The sequence below is a fragment of the Aristolochia californica genome, unplaced genomic scaffold (genome assembly GCF_029961685.1).
Source record: "Aristolochia californica isolate CCGP_79_NKW_82.1479 unplaced genomic scaffold, dmAriCali1.0.hap1 SCAF_12, whole genome shotgun sequence".
Taxonomy (NCBI): domain Eukaryota; kingdom Viridiplantae; phylum Streptophyta; class Magnoliopsida; order Piperales; family Aristolochiaceae; genus Aristolochia; species Aristolochia californica.
This window is the reverse complement of record NW_027181793.1, coordinates 19,626,582-19,642,184: the sequence shown is the minus strand read 5'-3', so window position 1 is coordinate 19,642,184 and position 15,603 is coordinate 19,626,582. Positions and strand designations below refer to the sequence as shown.

The window sequence follows — 15,603 nt, the reverse complement described above, 5'->3', positions numbered from 1 at the left end:
ATTAATTTAATTATATATTATATTAGTTAAAGATTACTATTTATTGTACATTAATACAATAATTACGTGAGTCAATTAACTGTGCACAAGATTAATCATAAAAAATAGATAAATAACGTTAAAAATAACTTAAACGAATATAATACATTTAAGTTATTAATTTATTGATAATATATGGTATTCTTTAACATAAAAAATCATGATTAAACAGGAAATATCTATCAAATACTAACTTTAACACACTATATATTTTTACATATTATTAATTAAAAATATTTTTCCATTAAATTTAAAACCATTGATTTTATTAATTATAAAAATGAGTTAATTAAACTCGACGCTCAATTAATTTTTCCTAGCTTAGGAAAAATTGATGAACAGTGCTTCATCTTCCTCTTCTCGGCGCTGAACAGTTTGGGAGATCAACTTCTTCTTCTCCCCCTCGCCTAAGCAGTATTCCGAGCTAACTCGGACTAGGTTGAGGCGGCTCGGGCAGAAATTTTTTTTCTGCAAGATGTCGTCGTCTTCGAACAACGCAGGGTTGTCTTCTCCGAACGGCAACATGGCAGGAGATCACGGAGAAAAGCGGTCATCGTCTTCTACGGCAACAACGCCAATAGCGTCAGAAGCTCTTTGCCGAATGGGGAAATCGATGCCTAATTGAAGTAGAAATTACGCAATTGATGCCCAAATGTCAAAATCGAAGACAATCGAAATCGAACGAAATCGGACCATCGCACGTCCTTCATCTGGATGAATGACAAAAAGGGTTGGATACCATTTAAATTTTTTTATATCGTGGAGATGAAGGATCGCTTCATCCCCTACATCCTGATGAAATGTCATCTGCGCTCCACTAACGACTTCAACTGATGAAGGGCGTAATGCGGTTGATCTTCATCTCGGACTTCAAGTTGACTAACCGCCCCTAAGGGTTTGACTTCTAGAGTGAATCCCTTCATAGACCAAGGTTAAGTATTCAAGTTGTTATCATCAAAATTAGGCTACTTAGAGGAATGTTGAGCCTCAATTTCAACATAACATGCAACTTATTTTTTTAGTAATGGTTTTATATTATATTTAACCAGTCTTTTTATGTTCATACTTCATACCATTACTCTATGATTTTCATCTTGGAGTACCCAAACATCAACCACTTCGTTTCTCTTATGAGATTCCTAATTAGTAGCCCTAGTTGGAAATGTGTACACAAGAAAAAACTACAAATGCTTTTTATATTACCAGTTTTAAAGAATCTAAAATTGAAGATTTTATAGTGTCATTGCACAAAGGAATCGGTTTGTGAATGGCAAGACTATAAGTCCTCTCGTTCGATCTCCACGAACAACTTTGTGATCCAACTATCAAATCATACAAGGATAAACCTAGGGGAGGAGGGGTGAATAGGTTTAATCATATTTCAATGGCTATAACTTAATTAAACTAAAGATTCAGTAAATTAAACTCACCAACCATGCAAAAATCACAATTAACCACAAATTTCATAGTAATTTTATAGTAGTTTATAATCTGATACTGTCTTAGATTGCTAATTTACTCTCAAGGTGTGTGTACCTTAAAGTTAATTCTCAGAATTTGTAACAATTATATTACCTTCAATAGATTTTCTAAAGCTGCCATGATCAGCTTATCCAATAGAGGTGGCCATATAAATTTTTTATTAAGTATCACACACCTTCAGAACTTTCCTCTATATAATAATCTATCACCGATAGGGGAGGAGATGGGCTGAAGCAAACACGCCCACCCTTGGTGACTACTCTTTGACCGGCGGCGCAAACCGCGCTTGACCAACGGACTCAAGTAAAGATGCCAAAGAAAAGATGGTCAAAGAGAACAAGTCGATTGGGGATGTACGTCTGCAATCTCCATTGACATCTATATAAGCAAATCTCTTTCTTGGTCTCCCTGCAAAGACTCAAGCACCATGGACACCTTCTTCATCGGTCACGGAGCCCCAACTGTGGCCATCGACGCTTCGCTGCCGGTCAGGCCTTTCTTGCAGCAATGGCAGGAGAATATCTTGGCGACGAAGCCCAGAGGTATTCTCATCATCTCCGCTCACTGGGAAACGGCTGAACCCACCGTCACCGTTGTTGATCGAAACGATACCATCAACGTCTTCCAGATGTTTCCTGAGCCCATGCCTCAGGTTTGGCTTTTAAACTCCGTTGCTCTCCTTCTTTCTTTCGCTTATCTTTCCCATTCTTTTTGAAAATTTAGAGCCGTTTTCGAGGAAGGGGTTTAACTGTTCGAAATTGAAGGCTGCATTCTACATGTCTCTCGTTATTTTGAACTGATTTGGATAGTTTCTGTGTCATTTTCTTCCACTGCAAGTTGTCATTTACCACTAATAAAAATCAACATGACGAGTTTCCGTCTGCACTGCAGCTCCGTTATCCAGCGCCGGGTTCCCCTGAACTGGCAAATCAAGTGAAGGAATTGCTGATCAAGGGAGGATTCGAGCAGGTGAAGGAAGAGAAGTGCCGGGGGCTCGACCACGGCGCATGGGTCCCCTTAATTCTCATGTACCCAAATGCCGACGTTCCCGTCGTCGAGCTCTCTATCCAAACCGACAAGGACGGAACCCATCACTACAACATGGGCAAAGCCCTGGCTCCCCTACGGGACCAAGGGGTCCTCATCATCGGCTCCGGCAATGCCACCCATAATCTTCAGGTGCTTGGTTCTGATAACGAACCCGTCTTTCCTTGGGCTCTCGCCTTCGATACATGGCTCAAGGAAGCACTCCTCGATGGACGGTAACAGCTCAACTCACGTCACTCAGTACTCGCAACGGTTGAATTTGTTTCTATAAGACTGATCCATTCTATGCTTTCAGACACGACGACGTGAACCACTACAACGTGAAGGCGCCGTTCCCGAAGATGGCGCATCCATCGCCGGAGCATTTCTACCCGTTGCATGTCGCGTTGGGGGCTGCTGGCGTGAAGACGAAGGCGGAACTCATCCACCATAGCTGGTCTCTGGCTTCTCTCTCTTATGCCTCCTACCGTTTCGCAGCGGCTCAATGATGCTTTTAACTCCTCTTTCATTTGTCAATTTGCTTTTCCATTGTAATTCTTTGCTCCTCCGTGTGTATTGGATAGGTTATGTGCTAATAAAGCCATTCGCCAAGTAATTAATACTGCCATTGGTTACTCAATGTTCATATTTCTACTTTAGTTCTTAGAAAGTGATTAAAAACACAAAATTCGAGTGTCATTTAGAAATACAATTTTTGAAAGGGTTGTACAAGATAATTTTGTATCTAAAAAGGGCCGTTTAATTATATTTAGAAATTGAACATATAAAAGGATTGTATTTAAAAATTATTATTTAAATTTAAGTAATCTTTGGGATTGAGTTCAACAAACTTCTTCTTATCACTAGTATGTACCTTGAGCAACCGTTATCCAAAATCTAAACATTTTTTGATGCTTTGGCTCGGTGACAAACCTTCATCACGAAAAAGTTAACCCTAAGAGATCCATTTTAGGTTGGGCCCCTTTGGGATGACACTTGATGTGCTAGGTGATTCGGGCTTCCAAACTTCTTTGCCCAAATTCTTTTGGGTTACCACAACATTTTCGGTTGATTTGGGTACCCAAGTTTGTTTGATGCTATTTTCATTCTTAACTTGGCAAATATGGGCATAGTGACCCATCTTATTGCAATAGTGGTATCTAAAGTGAGGTATGGGAGATAACTTATTGCTTTGGTTTTTTTTTTGTTCTTCCCAAGAGTGGATTTGAGAGATAGAAGTATGACTTATCGTTCTAACTCTAAACTCTTCTTTTCAAATGCAAGTCTATCACACGATAGCTTGTCTATCATTGCACTTTGTCTTGAGATACTTGTTATATGGCTTTTATTAGCTTCCTTAAAACAACAAACTCCTTCTTGAGCATTGTAATTTCATGCAATTGAGCATTGCATTTTTCTTTGTATTTCTTTAGACTATGAATAAACTTTTCTAAATATAATTCAACCTCGGTTTCATAGTCCAAATAACTTACCTCTTCAGAAGTGGTAGACTCGTCATCATTGTCTTCAATTGCCATGAGTCCAACATCTCTTTCTTCTTCTTTCAAGTGGCTAGACTCTTCATCCATAGCATCACAAACTTAGATCAAGACCTTCTTCTTGTGCTTGGGATCTTTGCTTGTGGATGGGGTTCTTCTTTCAAGGTTTGGACTTTTGTTCCTTCTATTGTTAGGAATTAGACACCCTAATTCTAAACTAACGAGAGCAATAATAATATTCGTGGAAAAAAGGAAAAGTAAGCACGAGAACAAACAACAAGATTTATATAAATTCGCCTCAAAGTGAGATTACGTCCTTTCTTCCATCGCTGTTGTAATCCATTATGAAGATGAAATAGTTTACAAAGAGAAATCGCACATACTTACAGGTGTTTTTCTCTAACCTCTCTCGAGCTGCAACTCAAAGTCCTTGTGGTGAATGAATCAAACCGTAATAGCGGTGCCTCAAATATAAAGAAAAACTTAGGGCAACCATGATATCAGAGTAAAATCTCGATACTACCCTTAATAAAAAAAACAGTCAATATATCGTGGATCTGGCAGGGGCTCCGCCCCCACACCCCTGGGAGGAGGGTTTTCCGCCCCCTTCTAACCCCCACGATGCCCTTACCGCGATGGTCGGCCAACGTACCGACTCAGCGTAAAGCGTTAATTAGGCTCCACAACTTAACATCTATGTCGTGGTTTCCCACACTCAAAACAAACATCAACTTTCTTATAAAATTTATTAGCTTGAGTTCTATGTTGGTTTTTTTCTGAATTCTTAATTTTCTTTTAAATTCATTGAAGATGTCTAGTGATGAAACTCACCTCATTTAAGCTTTCTTCACTAGAGTTGCTTTGAACACTCATATTGTCCTTAAGAGATTTTTTTTTCTTTTTAGGTTGCTTTTCCACAACATCTTGAGGTTCCATCTTATATGTGAGAATGATTCCTAGTAGCTATGAGCTTATAGCTCTGAAATTAGCATTCTCATGAATGACGGTTTTCCTCACATCCCATGACTTTGGAAGTGCCTTAAGAAGCTTGTTGTTTTGTCTATACAAGGAAATCTCCTCTCCTAGGATATTAAACTCATGGATTATATGAGTGAACCTATAGTGCATCTCAGCTATTGACTCACCCGATTTCATTTTGAATTAATCATGTTGGGCTATCAACAAGCTAATTCTAGAGTCTTTAATTCTAGTGGTTCATTTATGTGTGACCTCTAATATTTCCAAAATATCCTTGGCGGTCTTACATGTAGAGACCCTATTGAGTACAAATATAAACTCAGTCACAAATGTAAGAGAGTATACCTATACTTCGTTCTTTGAGTACAATTGTGATTATATAGCTTTACGTCATAAATGGCATGTAAATATATTTAAGAGCATCATAAACAACCTTTAGAACATGTTAGAGCACTTAGATAAAATCATTCTCATGCTTTGAAAGTCAACTTAGTTGAACTTGCACTGGAATGATCGATCAGCCTCCACCAATGATCGATCATCAAGATGTGTGCAAGCCAAGATTATCAAGCATGATTGATCAACCATAGTCGATTGATCGATCATCCAGAACATGGCCATTTCATGGTATAAAGCATGATGGATCATCCCATTTTGATTGATCGATCAATACTGTCCAAGCAGACAAATTTTACTTGGAATGATCAATCATCCCACCTAATTGATCGTTCAGATAAAATCTTGTCAACCAGGGACATAAAGCATGATTGATCCTTGAGTGTGCATTGATTGATCATACTTGTATTGCATAGCCGGAGGAAATTCTGATTGGTCGATCATCCCACATCAATAATCAATCAACTTAACTTTAGAGTCCATCGATTGATAAATCACTGTCTGACAGAAAAAAGCCGCTATGATCAATTGATTGATCAATCACTTTACATTAATCGATCAATCTAAGTATTGACTTTTGCAAATGCGCAAAAAATAGCTATTTTGGCTTGGGGAAGATATAAATACCCCACAAAACCATGTATCACAACGGTTGAATTTGTTTCTTCAAGACTGATCCATTCTTTGCTTTCAGGCACGACGACGTGAACCACTACAACGTGAAGGCGCCGTTCCCGAAGATGGCGCTTCCATCGCCGGAGCATTTCTACCCGCTGCATGTCACGTTGGGGGCTACTGGCGTGAAGGTGAAGGCGGAACTCATCCACCATAGCTGGTCTCTGGCTTCTCTCTCTTATGCCTCCTACCGTTTCACAGCGGCTCAAGGATGCTTTTAACTCCTCTTTCATTTGTCAATTAGCCTTTCCATTTTAATTCTTTGCTCCTCCGTGTGTATTGGATAGGTTATGTGCTAATACAGCCATTCGCCAAGTAATTAATACTGCCATTGGTTACTCAATGTTCATATTTCTACTTTAGTTCTTAGAAAGCGATTAAAAACACAATATTCGAGTGTCATTATTTAGAAATAGAATTTTTGAAAGGGTTGTACAAGATAATTTTGTATCTAAAAAGGGCCGTTTAATTATATTTAGAAATTGAACATATAAAAGGATTGTATTTAAAAAATATTATTTAAATTTAAATAATCTTTGGGATTGTGTTCAACGAACTTCTTCTTATCACTAGTATGTACCTTGAGCAACCGCTATCCAAAATCTAAACATTTTTCGATGCCTTGGGTCAGAGATAAACCTACATCACGAAAAGTTCTAAGAGATACATTTTAGGTTGGGTCCCTTTGGGATGACATTTGATGTGCGAGGTGATTTGGGCTTCCAAACTTGTTTACCCAAGTTCTTTTGGGTTACCACAATATTTTCGGTTGATTTGGGTACCCAAGTTTGTTTGATGCAATTCTCATTCTTAACTTGACAAATGTGGGCATATTGACCCATCTTATTGCAGTAGTGGCATCTAATGTGAGGAATAGGAGAGAACTTCCTGCTTTTTTTTTTTTTTTTGGTCCTTCCTTACTTTCTTACTGGTTGTGAATTTAAGAGATAGAAGTATGACTTATTGTTCTAACTCTAAACTCTTCTTTTCAAATGCAAGCCTATCACATGATAGCTTGTCTATCAATGCACTCTGTCTTGAGATAATTGCTACATGGCTTTTATTAACTTCCTTAAAGACAACAAACTCCTTCTTGAGCATTGTAATTTCATGCAATTGAGCATTGCATTTTTCTTTGTATTTTTTTATACTATGAATAAACTTTTCTAAAAGTAATTCAACCTCAGTTTCATAGTCCAAATATCTTACCTCTTCGGAGGTGGTAGACTCGTCATCATTGTCTTCAACTGCCATGAGTCCAACATCGCTTTCTTCTTCTTTTGAATGGCTAGACTCTTCATCCATAGCATCACAAACTTTGATCAAGACCTCTTCTTTTTCTTGGGATCTTTGTTTGTGGATGGGGTTCTTCCTTCAAGGTTTGGACATTTGTTCTTTCTAAACTAACGAGAACAATAATAATAATCGCGGAAGAAAGGAAAAGTAAGCACGAGAACAAACAACAAGATTTATACAAATTTGCCTCAAGGTGAGATTACGTCCAGTCTTCCGCCGCCGTAATAATCCACTATGAAGATAAAATAGTTTACAAAGAGAAATCATACACACTGTTTTTCTCTAACCTCTCTCGGGTTGAAACTCAAAGTCTCTGTGGTGATTGAATGGAACCCTAATAGCGGTGCCCCAAATATAAAGAGAAAATTAGGGCAACCACGATACAAGAGTGAAATCTCCAAACTGCCCTTAATGAAACAACAGTCAATATATCGTGGATCTGGCGGGGGGCTCTGCCCCCTTTCTAACCCCCATGGCGACCTTACTGCGAAGGTCGACCCACATACCGACTCAGCGTAAGACGTTAATTAGGCTCCACAACTAAACATCTATGTCGTGGTTTCCCACACTCAAAACAAACATCAACTTTCTTATAAAATTTATCATTTTGAGTTCTATGTTGGCTTTTTTCTGAAATTCTTCTTTTTCTTTTAAATTCATTGAAGATGTCTAGTGATAAAATTCACCTCATCTGAGCTTTCTTCACAGCGGTTCAATGATGTTTCAAGTCATCTATCATGGTCTATTTGATGGAAAAAACCCTTCCATGTGTCATGTGAAATGCGTTCATTAAAAGAAATAAGAAGGAAAATAAAGGCATGGATGTTCAAATATTTTTTATTTCTTCTTCTATTGGTCTTTTGTATGTAACCTACTACATACATACATATATAAATATATATACAGATTATGCGTTTACAATTTGAAAATGAAGGTTTTGATATGACAAAGATAAATCCCTAAAATTTGACTAGAGGGCTCAGTATGAAAAACAATAATATACGAATTTGACCATTATTATTCCCAAAAATAATTAATGAAAAAGAGAATTTGATCATTATTTCGTTTTCAACAACTATTCTTGGGAATAGTAATGGTCAAATTCTTTTTTTTTTCTAGGGGTTCCAAACAAACCGTTCGAGAGGGGTAGGAAAAAGATAGTCTTGGCCGGTTAGGAGTTGTGGGAGTGTGTATGGAGGAGGGATTCTTGGGTGAGCGAGATAGTAGAGTTTGAAGAAAGAAGAAATGGGCTCTAGAGTGTGTGATAGGAAGAGTTGTAGAGTTGACTATAGAATGCAAATGCAGAGGGACCAATACACATTGAGATTTAGATTAATAGCATATTTTGTTATATACCATATTCATAAAATTATTTTTATATTTTACAATCCATTCATGAAAGTTTTTATTTGTCAAAAAATCAAAGAAGATCTAAATGATGCGGGAAGAAGATGTATGTGATGTAAGAGCCTGTTTCAAATGTGGAATTAGAAAATTTTAAAACTTGATTTTAGATTGACTTAGGCACATAATGCCGCTACAACCTGATTTTAAATTAACATAACATATTACAAGTTACGATGCTAGTATATCATTTAGATTCCAATTAGTATGATTCCTTAACTAACACTAATTTTTAAAATTATTCATTGCTTTTGAGTTATATGTTATGTATATTAATAATCTACACCATTAAACTCTTATGAAATATATTAATGTAACCCTAGAACTTACTGTCTCTTTCCCTCCCCCAACACTCTCAACATCCCTATTAAAACATACCCAAACTTGCCCCTTGTTTAACCCAAATTAAATTCAACCTTAGTCATAAATAGGTCAGTTTGGGTTAATATTTAATATATTAAATTCATGTGTCTTGGTAATTTATTGAAGGAAGAATCAGGCTGAATTCATCAAACCCAGCCTAAAAATTGAACATAATTGCTTTTCATAATTGTAAAACATAAATTAAATGGTCAAATCATTACAATTTTCCAAAATTTATTTCCCTAGATTTCCTTTTTAATATATATTTATATATTTGAAATATTATATTTTAAATTAGATTATATAACCAAAAACTAACCTTGCTTAAGTAGATTATGAATGTCTCTCCATGGATGCAATTGTGATTCATAACCGTATCGTCTTCCCAAGTAACTAGTACGTGTCGGTTCAGTCATAAGTCCTACCCTTTATCAATGTTACTAATTTACATATCCATGTGTCCATTAGGCCTAATATGTGACTCGTACCATATTTTTTTCCAAAATTATTATTTCCCTAGTTATCATTTTTAATTTCTTTGAATATGTTTATCTTTTAGAGTTATTTAATGTACCATTGAAAGTAAACGCAGGAAAAATAGTGTACGTAAAGGAGAAGCTCATAATTAAAGAATTTTAAAAAAAAATAATTTAATTTAATAGGAAAATAAATATTTTGGCCCTCCTGTGGGCATATAAGTCATTCTTATTTAAGTGTCTTGAAATTATTCCTACATAGAATTTATATATGCATAAGATAAGATTGGGCACAACTTGAACTGAGTAGAGATTGAGTCACTTGAGATATGGTTTGGCTTAAAATTGATTCTTGAAAAGGGTAGGCAAACTTTATTGGGTGGGGGGAAGGGAGGAGGGAGGATGGAGGGAGAAGGGGAAAGTAGCAGTCATTGCTCAGTTTTCTAAATAAAAAAAAGATTGTGACATATTGTAATTAATATATATATATATATATATATATATATATATATATATATTCTTATTGAACTAAAAAATCAAGTTCATCATAATTTTTTTGTAGAGTTAACACTAAATGCCGCTATGCACTTGGGAAGATATCTCTTCTTTCTTTCATTGAAAAGATGAAGGGTCATTTTGCCTGTCTTTCTTATTGGGAAGTGGTTAGAGAATACCTTCCCTTCCTCAATTGAAAAGAGTTTCTTTTTAGTTAGGTTTTCCAAGGAGGAGTTGTTGATTGTATGTTGATTCCCTTTTTGATTTTGTTGATAACAAAACTTGATAGAGCTAACAATTATAAATTAAGTATTTCAAATACTTTTCCTTGAAGAGACGTGCATTTCAAGGTCTAAAGCATCAAAACGAATCAAGCTTCTCGAAATCCTCAAGCATCAAGCATCAAGCATCATAGAAAGTCAAATCTTGAAGAAGCACCCTTGAAAGATGGAGACAAAGTGAAGGCGAGAGTTTGAATCTTACTGAGAAAAATAAAAAATCAGTCTATGGAAAAGAGAGGAAGTACTTGAGAAGCCCGAGGTCTTTGGTACTAAATGCCCACATAGGTCACTACCCGTAATAACAATATAATCCACATATTCCACCATAAGAATGTTGCCTAGTGGAATTTCTGGTACACATTGAGTGATCACTTTCACACCTCTTGATCACAAGTTATTTTTAACTACAATGGTAAATTTATCAAATCAAGTTTGTGGAGATTGTTTCAACACATATATTGCTTTATTCAGCCGACATACTTTCTCCCTCTCAACCACATAACCAGGTGGTTAGTACATGTAGACTTCCTTAGAGAGTATACTATTTAAGAATATATTTTTTTGACATCAAACAGATGTAACTCCCATTTAAAATTGGTTGCTAGTAATAAAAACTCTGATCGATTTCATCTTGGCAATAAGAGAAAAAGTTTCATCATATTCAACACTGTAAGACTGAGTATAACTTTGAGCAACCAATCGAGCTTTGTATGAGAGAAAGCATCAAGTTATTTTAAAAAATACCTTGTTTTTAAGGCATATTTCTCCTTATAAAAAGAAGGCCTTCCCATCAAATCAATGGTTGCAACATTACTGTATCTTGCAAATCGTGTTCATCTTATAACACAGAACCAATTCTTACTGCTTAGAGAATTGCTACACACCACGAAGAAGATTTTGTTGATGTAGGAGATGCCATGGGCATTTGCAACGTGAGGAGTTTGGACGGAGACGAAGACAAGGCAGAGGAGAGGCAGCACAGAAACGAGAGACTTGGCTGCCATTTTATTTTTAAATTTTTTTTCTGGGTTCTGATGGGATCTGATCATTGTAACCTGTCTATTTATATAGTGCTTCCTGCCGAGAAACAAAAAAAACAGAAATCGGCTATGTTTGGAAAGGTTGAAGAACGGAGAACCTTTGGACTCGGCTGGACGTTAGGAGAAAATGACGGTCTAAAATGTTTCATAGCTGAGAATTGACGTTTGTTCTATTTTTGTTATTGATCCGCCGGAACCACAAGAAAACATAAGAGTAGTTACTGCAAGTTATAAGACATTCTAATGGCGGCATGTCCTGTTCCAAAATTGGAATGAGAACGTTGAGAACCAGAAGCAATAAGTATTTGAAAAATAGTGTTGATGAGGCTAATGGCTTTATTAGAACATAACAAATCTAATACAGGAGGAGGAGAAAAGAATTAAAGTACATGGAAAAACAAATTGAGTAATGAAAAACGAATTAAAGCATCATTGAGCCGCTGCGAAACGGTAGGAGGCATAAGAGAGAGAAGCCAGAGACCAGCTGTGGTGGATGAGTTCCGCCTTCGCCTTCACGCCAGCAGCCCCCAACGCGACATGCAACGGGTAGAAGTGCTCCGGCGATGGATGCGCCATATTCGGGAACGGCGCCTTCACGTTGTAGTGGTTCACGTCGGCATGTCTGAAAGCAAAGAATGGATCAGTCTTAAAGAAACAAATTCAACCGTTGCGAGTACGGAGTGACGTGAGTTGAGCTGTTACCGTCCATCGAGGAGTGCTTCCTTGAGCCATGTATCGAAGGCGAGAGCCCAAGGAAAGACGGGTTCGTTATCAGAACCAAGCACCTGAAGATTATGCGTGGCATTGCCGGAGCCGATGATGAGGACCCCTTGGTCCCGTAGGGGAGCCAGGGCTTTGCCCATGTTGTAGTGATGGGTTCCGTCCTTGTCGGTTTGGATAGAGAGCTCGACGACGGGAACGTCGGCATTTGGGTACATGAGAATTAAGGGGACCCATGCGCCGTGGTCGAGCCCCCGACACTTCTCTTCCTTCACCTGCTCGAATCCTCCCTTGATCAGCAATTCCTTCACTTGCTTTGCCAGTTCAGGGGAACCCGGCGCTGGATAACGGAGCTGCAGTGCAGACGGAAACTCGTCATGTTGATTTTTATTAGTGGTAAATGACAACTTGCAGTGGAAGAAAATGACACAGAAACTATCCAAATCAGTTCAAAATAACGAGAGACATGTAGAATGCAGCCTTCAATTTCGAACAGTTAAACCCTTTCCTCGAAAACGGCTCTAAATTTTCAAAAAGAATGGGAAAGATAAGCGAAAGAAAGAAGGAGAGCAACGGAGTTCAAAAGCCAAACCTGAGGCATGGGCTCAGGAAACATCTGGAAGACGTTGATGGTATCGTTTCGATCAACAACGGTGACGGTGGGTTCAGCCGTTTCCCAGTGAGCGGAGATGATGAGAATACCTCTGGGCTTCGTCGCCAAGATATTCTCCTGCCATTGCTGCAAGAAATGCCTGACCGGCAGCGAAGCGTCGATGGCCACAGTAGGGGCTCCGTGACCGATGAAGAAGGTGTCCATGGTGCTGGAGTCTTTGTAAGGAGACCAAGAAAGAGGATTTGCTTATATAGATGTCAATGGAGATTGAAGACGTACATCCCCTATCGACTTGTTCTCTTTGACCATCTTTTCTTTTGCTTGTTTACTTGAGTCCGTTGGTCAAGCGTGGTTTTCGCCGCCGGTCAAAGAGTGGTCACCAAGGGTGGGCGTGTTTGCTTGTGCCCATCACCTCCCCTACCAAATCTAAACTGAGGCTTGATTAATCTAATCACATCTGCCCATATTTACTAATCTCCCTTAAAATATAAGATAAAACTCAATTAAGTAAATGACGTTCTTTGTCTCTAAATTGTGTATCATGACACAATATGTGAGACATTATGATATTAGTGGAAAAATCTCAAGATATCTGATACTTAATATGTGATACATTATGAACTCTGAGGAAAAGATAACCAAAAAGATTTCTGGATGCGATCAAGAGCATGTGACATCTCTCTTAAATGATGATATTTTTTTCTATTTTATCCAAATGAGTATCACTTTCTTTGTCCGGAGACCTTCTGTGTGAGATCCGGTTGTTTGCGTAGCTTAGTAGCTCGAGTGTCTGTCTGAACATTGCATCTTCTTTGTTTCTCAAAGGAAGCGCGTTTGAGAGTATTGTGGCTGTACGACGAAAGATAAGAGAGAAAGCCTCACTTTTTCAACTATAAATTCCTGCGAGAATTCCCTCGCTTTGTCCATAGCATTCGTAGAGCTTCTGGGCTTATTCCTCGACCATGTTAGTGTTTGTAGGTTGTGTTAAGTATTTGGTTTTCCACACCTAATGACCGGTCTTTTTAGTTGTATTGGTTAGGTGCTTACATGGTATAAGAGCTGGCCACGCCACGACCAGCATTCGATTCCCCGCGCGTTCACATAATGTTTGGCTCGGTGACGTTGCATTTGGCGGGGTGGGTGTTAGTGTTTGTAGGTTGTAGGTTGTGTTAAGTATTTGGCTTTCTACACCTATGAGACTGGTCTTTTGGGTTGTATTGGTTAGGTGTTAGTGTTTGTAGGCTCTGATACCATGTTGAAACCAGTTGCGCAAAAAGGCTCGAACCTTATAGGAAAGCAATCGCACGGATCTTATACATGGACCTTATAGGAAAGCAATTGCCAGTTAGTAATCATAAATGCTGAATCTATTTTGATTTAGTTTGTTGTTAGTAATCATAAATGCACAATCTATTTGGATTCAGTTAGTTAGGACTGATCCTGGTTTCTTCGGAACCGAGAAAAGACAGTTGGAAAGTGTGGAATTCGTCAATTTCAGACAGAGTTACCATACTTTTCTCCTGGTTTCATCGGAACCGAGAAAAATATTTTGTAACTTTTTAAAGTATAAATCTAATTGTAAAATTGTAACTTAAATAATTAATGAACATTAATTAATAAATGTTATTAATTATTTTAATCAATATAATCCTATTAAGGTAAACAGTCAGTAATTAAAAAGATGTTAAAGGTCTATTATTCAATTACAAAATCTCAAAATCTTTCCATTACATTCTCAAAATCACTATCTAATTTTTTTAAAATAATAACACAAATAACCAACTTAATTTCACAAATACCTAAATTTGACCGATCAACTACACACGTGTACAAGGTGACATGTAAGATCGCTTCCATGGCACCATATTATCACACCACATCATCACCCGAAGAGTCTTACTCCATGTCACCCAACACGTCATTGGTAAGCCAAGTCATCTGCAATGTCATTAAATGCCACATAATCCATCCACGTTAGTTTGCCTTTTAAAAATATTAATTTAAGTTTTTTTTAATTAATTTTTTTAAAATATTAATTTCTGGTTTTAAACAATCTTACGCATTTCATTTCATTACCTTCACTTTAATATAACAAAAAATATAAAATTTGATAAGTAATTATTTTAAAAAAATTAATATAATTAATAGTTTCTTTTACTTAATACCTTATAAGAGAGACAACATGTTGGGAGAAAAACAGGATGAAGAAAGAGGTTTTGGACTTGTGTCCTAACCTTCCCCCTTAAGCTCAATTTATAGGTAAATAAGATTACAATATGACAATAATACCCTTAAAACTTAAACTAATTACATCAATGTCATCTATATGAGATGACTCTTTAGTTACCATCCAGCCATCACTCGTGTGCCTGTGGGCCTTCTCCTTGGTTTGTGGGCTTGAGCCCATCTTCCACCTCTCTTGGATGTGTGAGTCTTCCTTGGTCTTATGGGTTTGAACCAATCTTCTAACACACTTGGCCGTGTGGGCTTGGGCCCATCTTCCAACATATGGGAAATCAATCAGGACCGGGAACTGATGTTGTGTGTTATTCCTCAATGCTGGATTCTGGCATTTGTTTTATCATGTGACTAAATCTGGATGTGGAAGTTGTTCATGCTGAATTATATTGTATTGACCTTGTAAAGTGATATGTAAACTTGAAGGTGATATTAATCAGGAAAGTACTGAACTTTGATATTTGTGCTATGAAAAAAACATTGATAGAAAATTCACAAACAAGTCACCAAAAATCAAAACAGGTACTTTTAGAAAGTAGAGCACAAGAGGTGAGTTAGGTGATAATAGGTGTGTCTGATGAT

The 15,603-nt window shown here is 37.4% G+C and overlaps 2 protein-coding genes across 2 annotated transcripts; one reads left to right on the top strand and one right to left on the bottom strand.

The window, feature by feature from the left end:
* The first annotated feature begins 1,948 nt into the window (after nt 1-1,948).
* On the top strand, nt 1,949-3,056 carry LOC137946065 (4,5-DOPA dioxygenase extradiol-like). The gene is made up of 3 exons (XM_068792244.1): nt 1,949-2,173; nt 2,413-2,783; nt 2,864-3,056. The coding sequence occupies exons 1-3, from the start codon at nt 1,949-1,951 to the stop codon at nt 3,054-3,056; spliced, it is 789 nt and encodes a 262-aa protein (XP_068648345.1).
* Nucleotides 3,057-11,879: 8,823 nt separating this feature from the next.
* LOC137946066 (extradiol ring-cleavage dioxygenase-like) lies at nt 11,880-12,987 on the bottom strand. Its single transcript, XM_068792245.1, has 3 exons — nt 12,763-12,987; nt 12,153-12,523; nt 11,880-12,072 (listed from the first exon to the last, which is right to left on the bottom strand). The coding sequence occupies exons 1-3, from the start codon at nt 12,985-12,987 to the stop codon at nt 11,880-11,882; spliced, it is 789 nt and encodes a 262-aa protein (XP_068648346.1).
* Nucleotides 12,988-15,603: the final 2,616 nt, after the last annotated feature.

Excerpts from the sequence above, each read along its gene's own strand:
- LOC137946066 (XM_068792245.1), bottom strand. The coding sequence starts at position 12,987 with ATGGACACCTTCTTCATCGGTCACGGAGCCCCTACTGTGGCCATCGAC. Across the intron at positions 12,524-12,762 it reads TTCCTGAGCCCATGCCTCAG|CTCCGTTATCCAGCGCCGGG; the intron begins GTTTGGCTTTTG and ends TCTGCACTGCAG. Across the intron at positions 12,073-12,152 it reads GAAGCACTCCTCGATGGACG|ACATGCCGACGTGAACCACT; the intron begins GTAACAGCTCAA and ends CTTTGCTTTCAG.
- LOC137946065 (XM_068792244.1), top strand. The coding sequence starts at position 1,949 with ATGGACACCTTCTTCATCGGTCACGGAGCCCCAACTGTGGCCATCGAC. Across the intron at positions 2,174-2,412 it reads TTCCTGAGCCCATGCCTCAG|CTCCGTTATCCAGCGCCGGG; the intron begins GTTTGGCTTTTA and ends TCTGCACTGCAG. Across the intron at positions 2,784-2,863 it reads GAAGCACTCCTCGATGGACG|ACACGACGACGTGAACCACT; the intron begins GTAACAGCTCAA and ends CTATGCTTTCAG.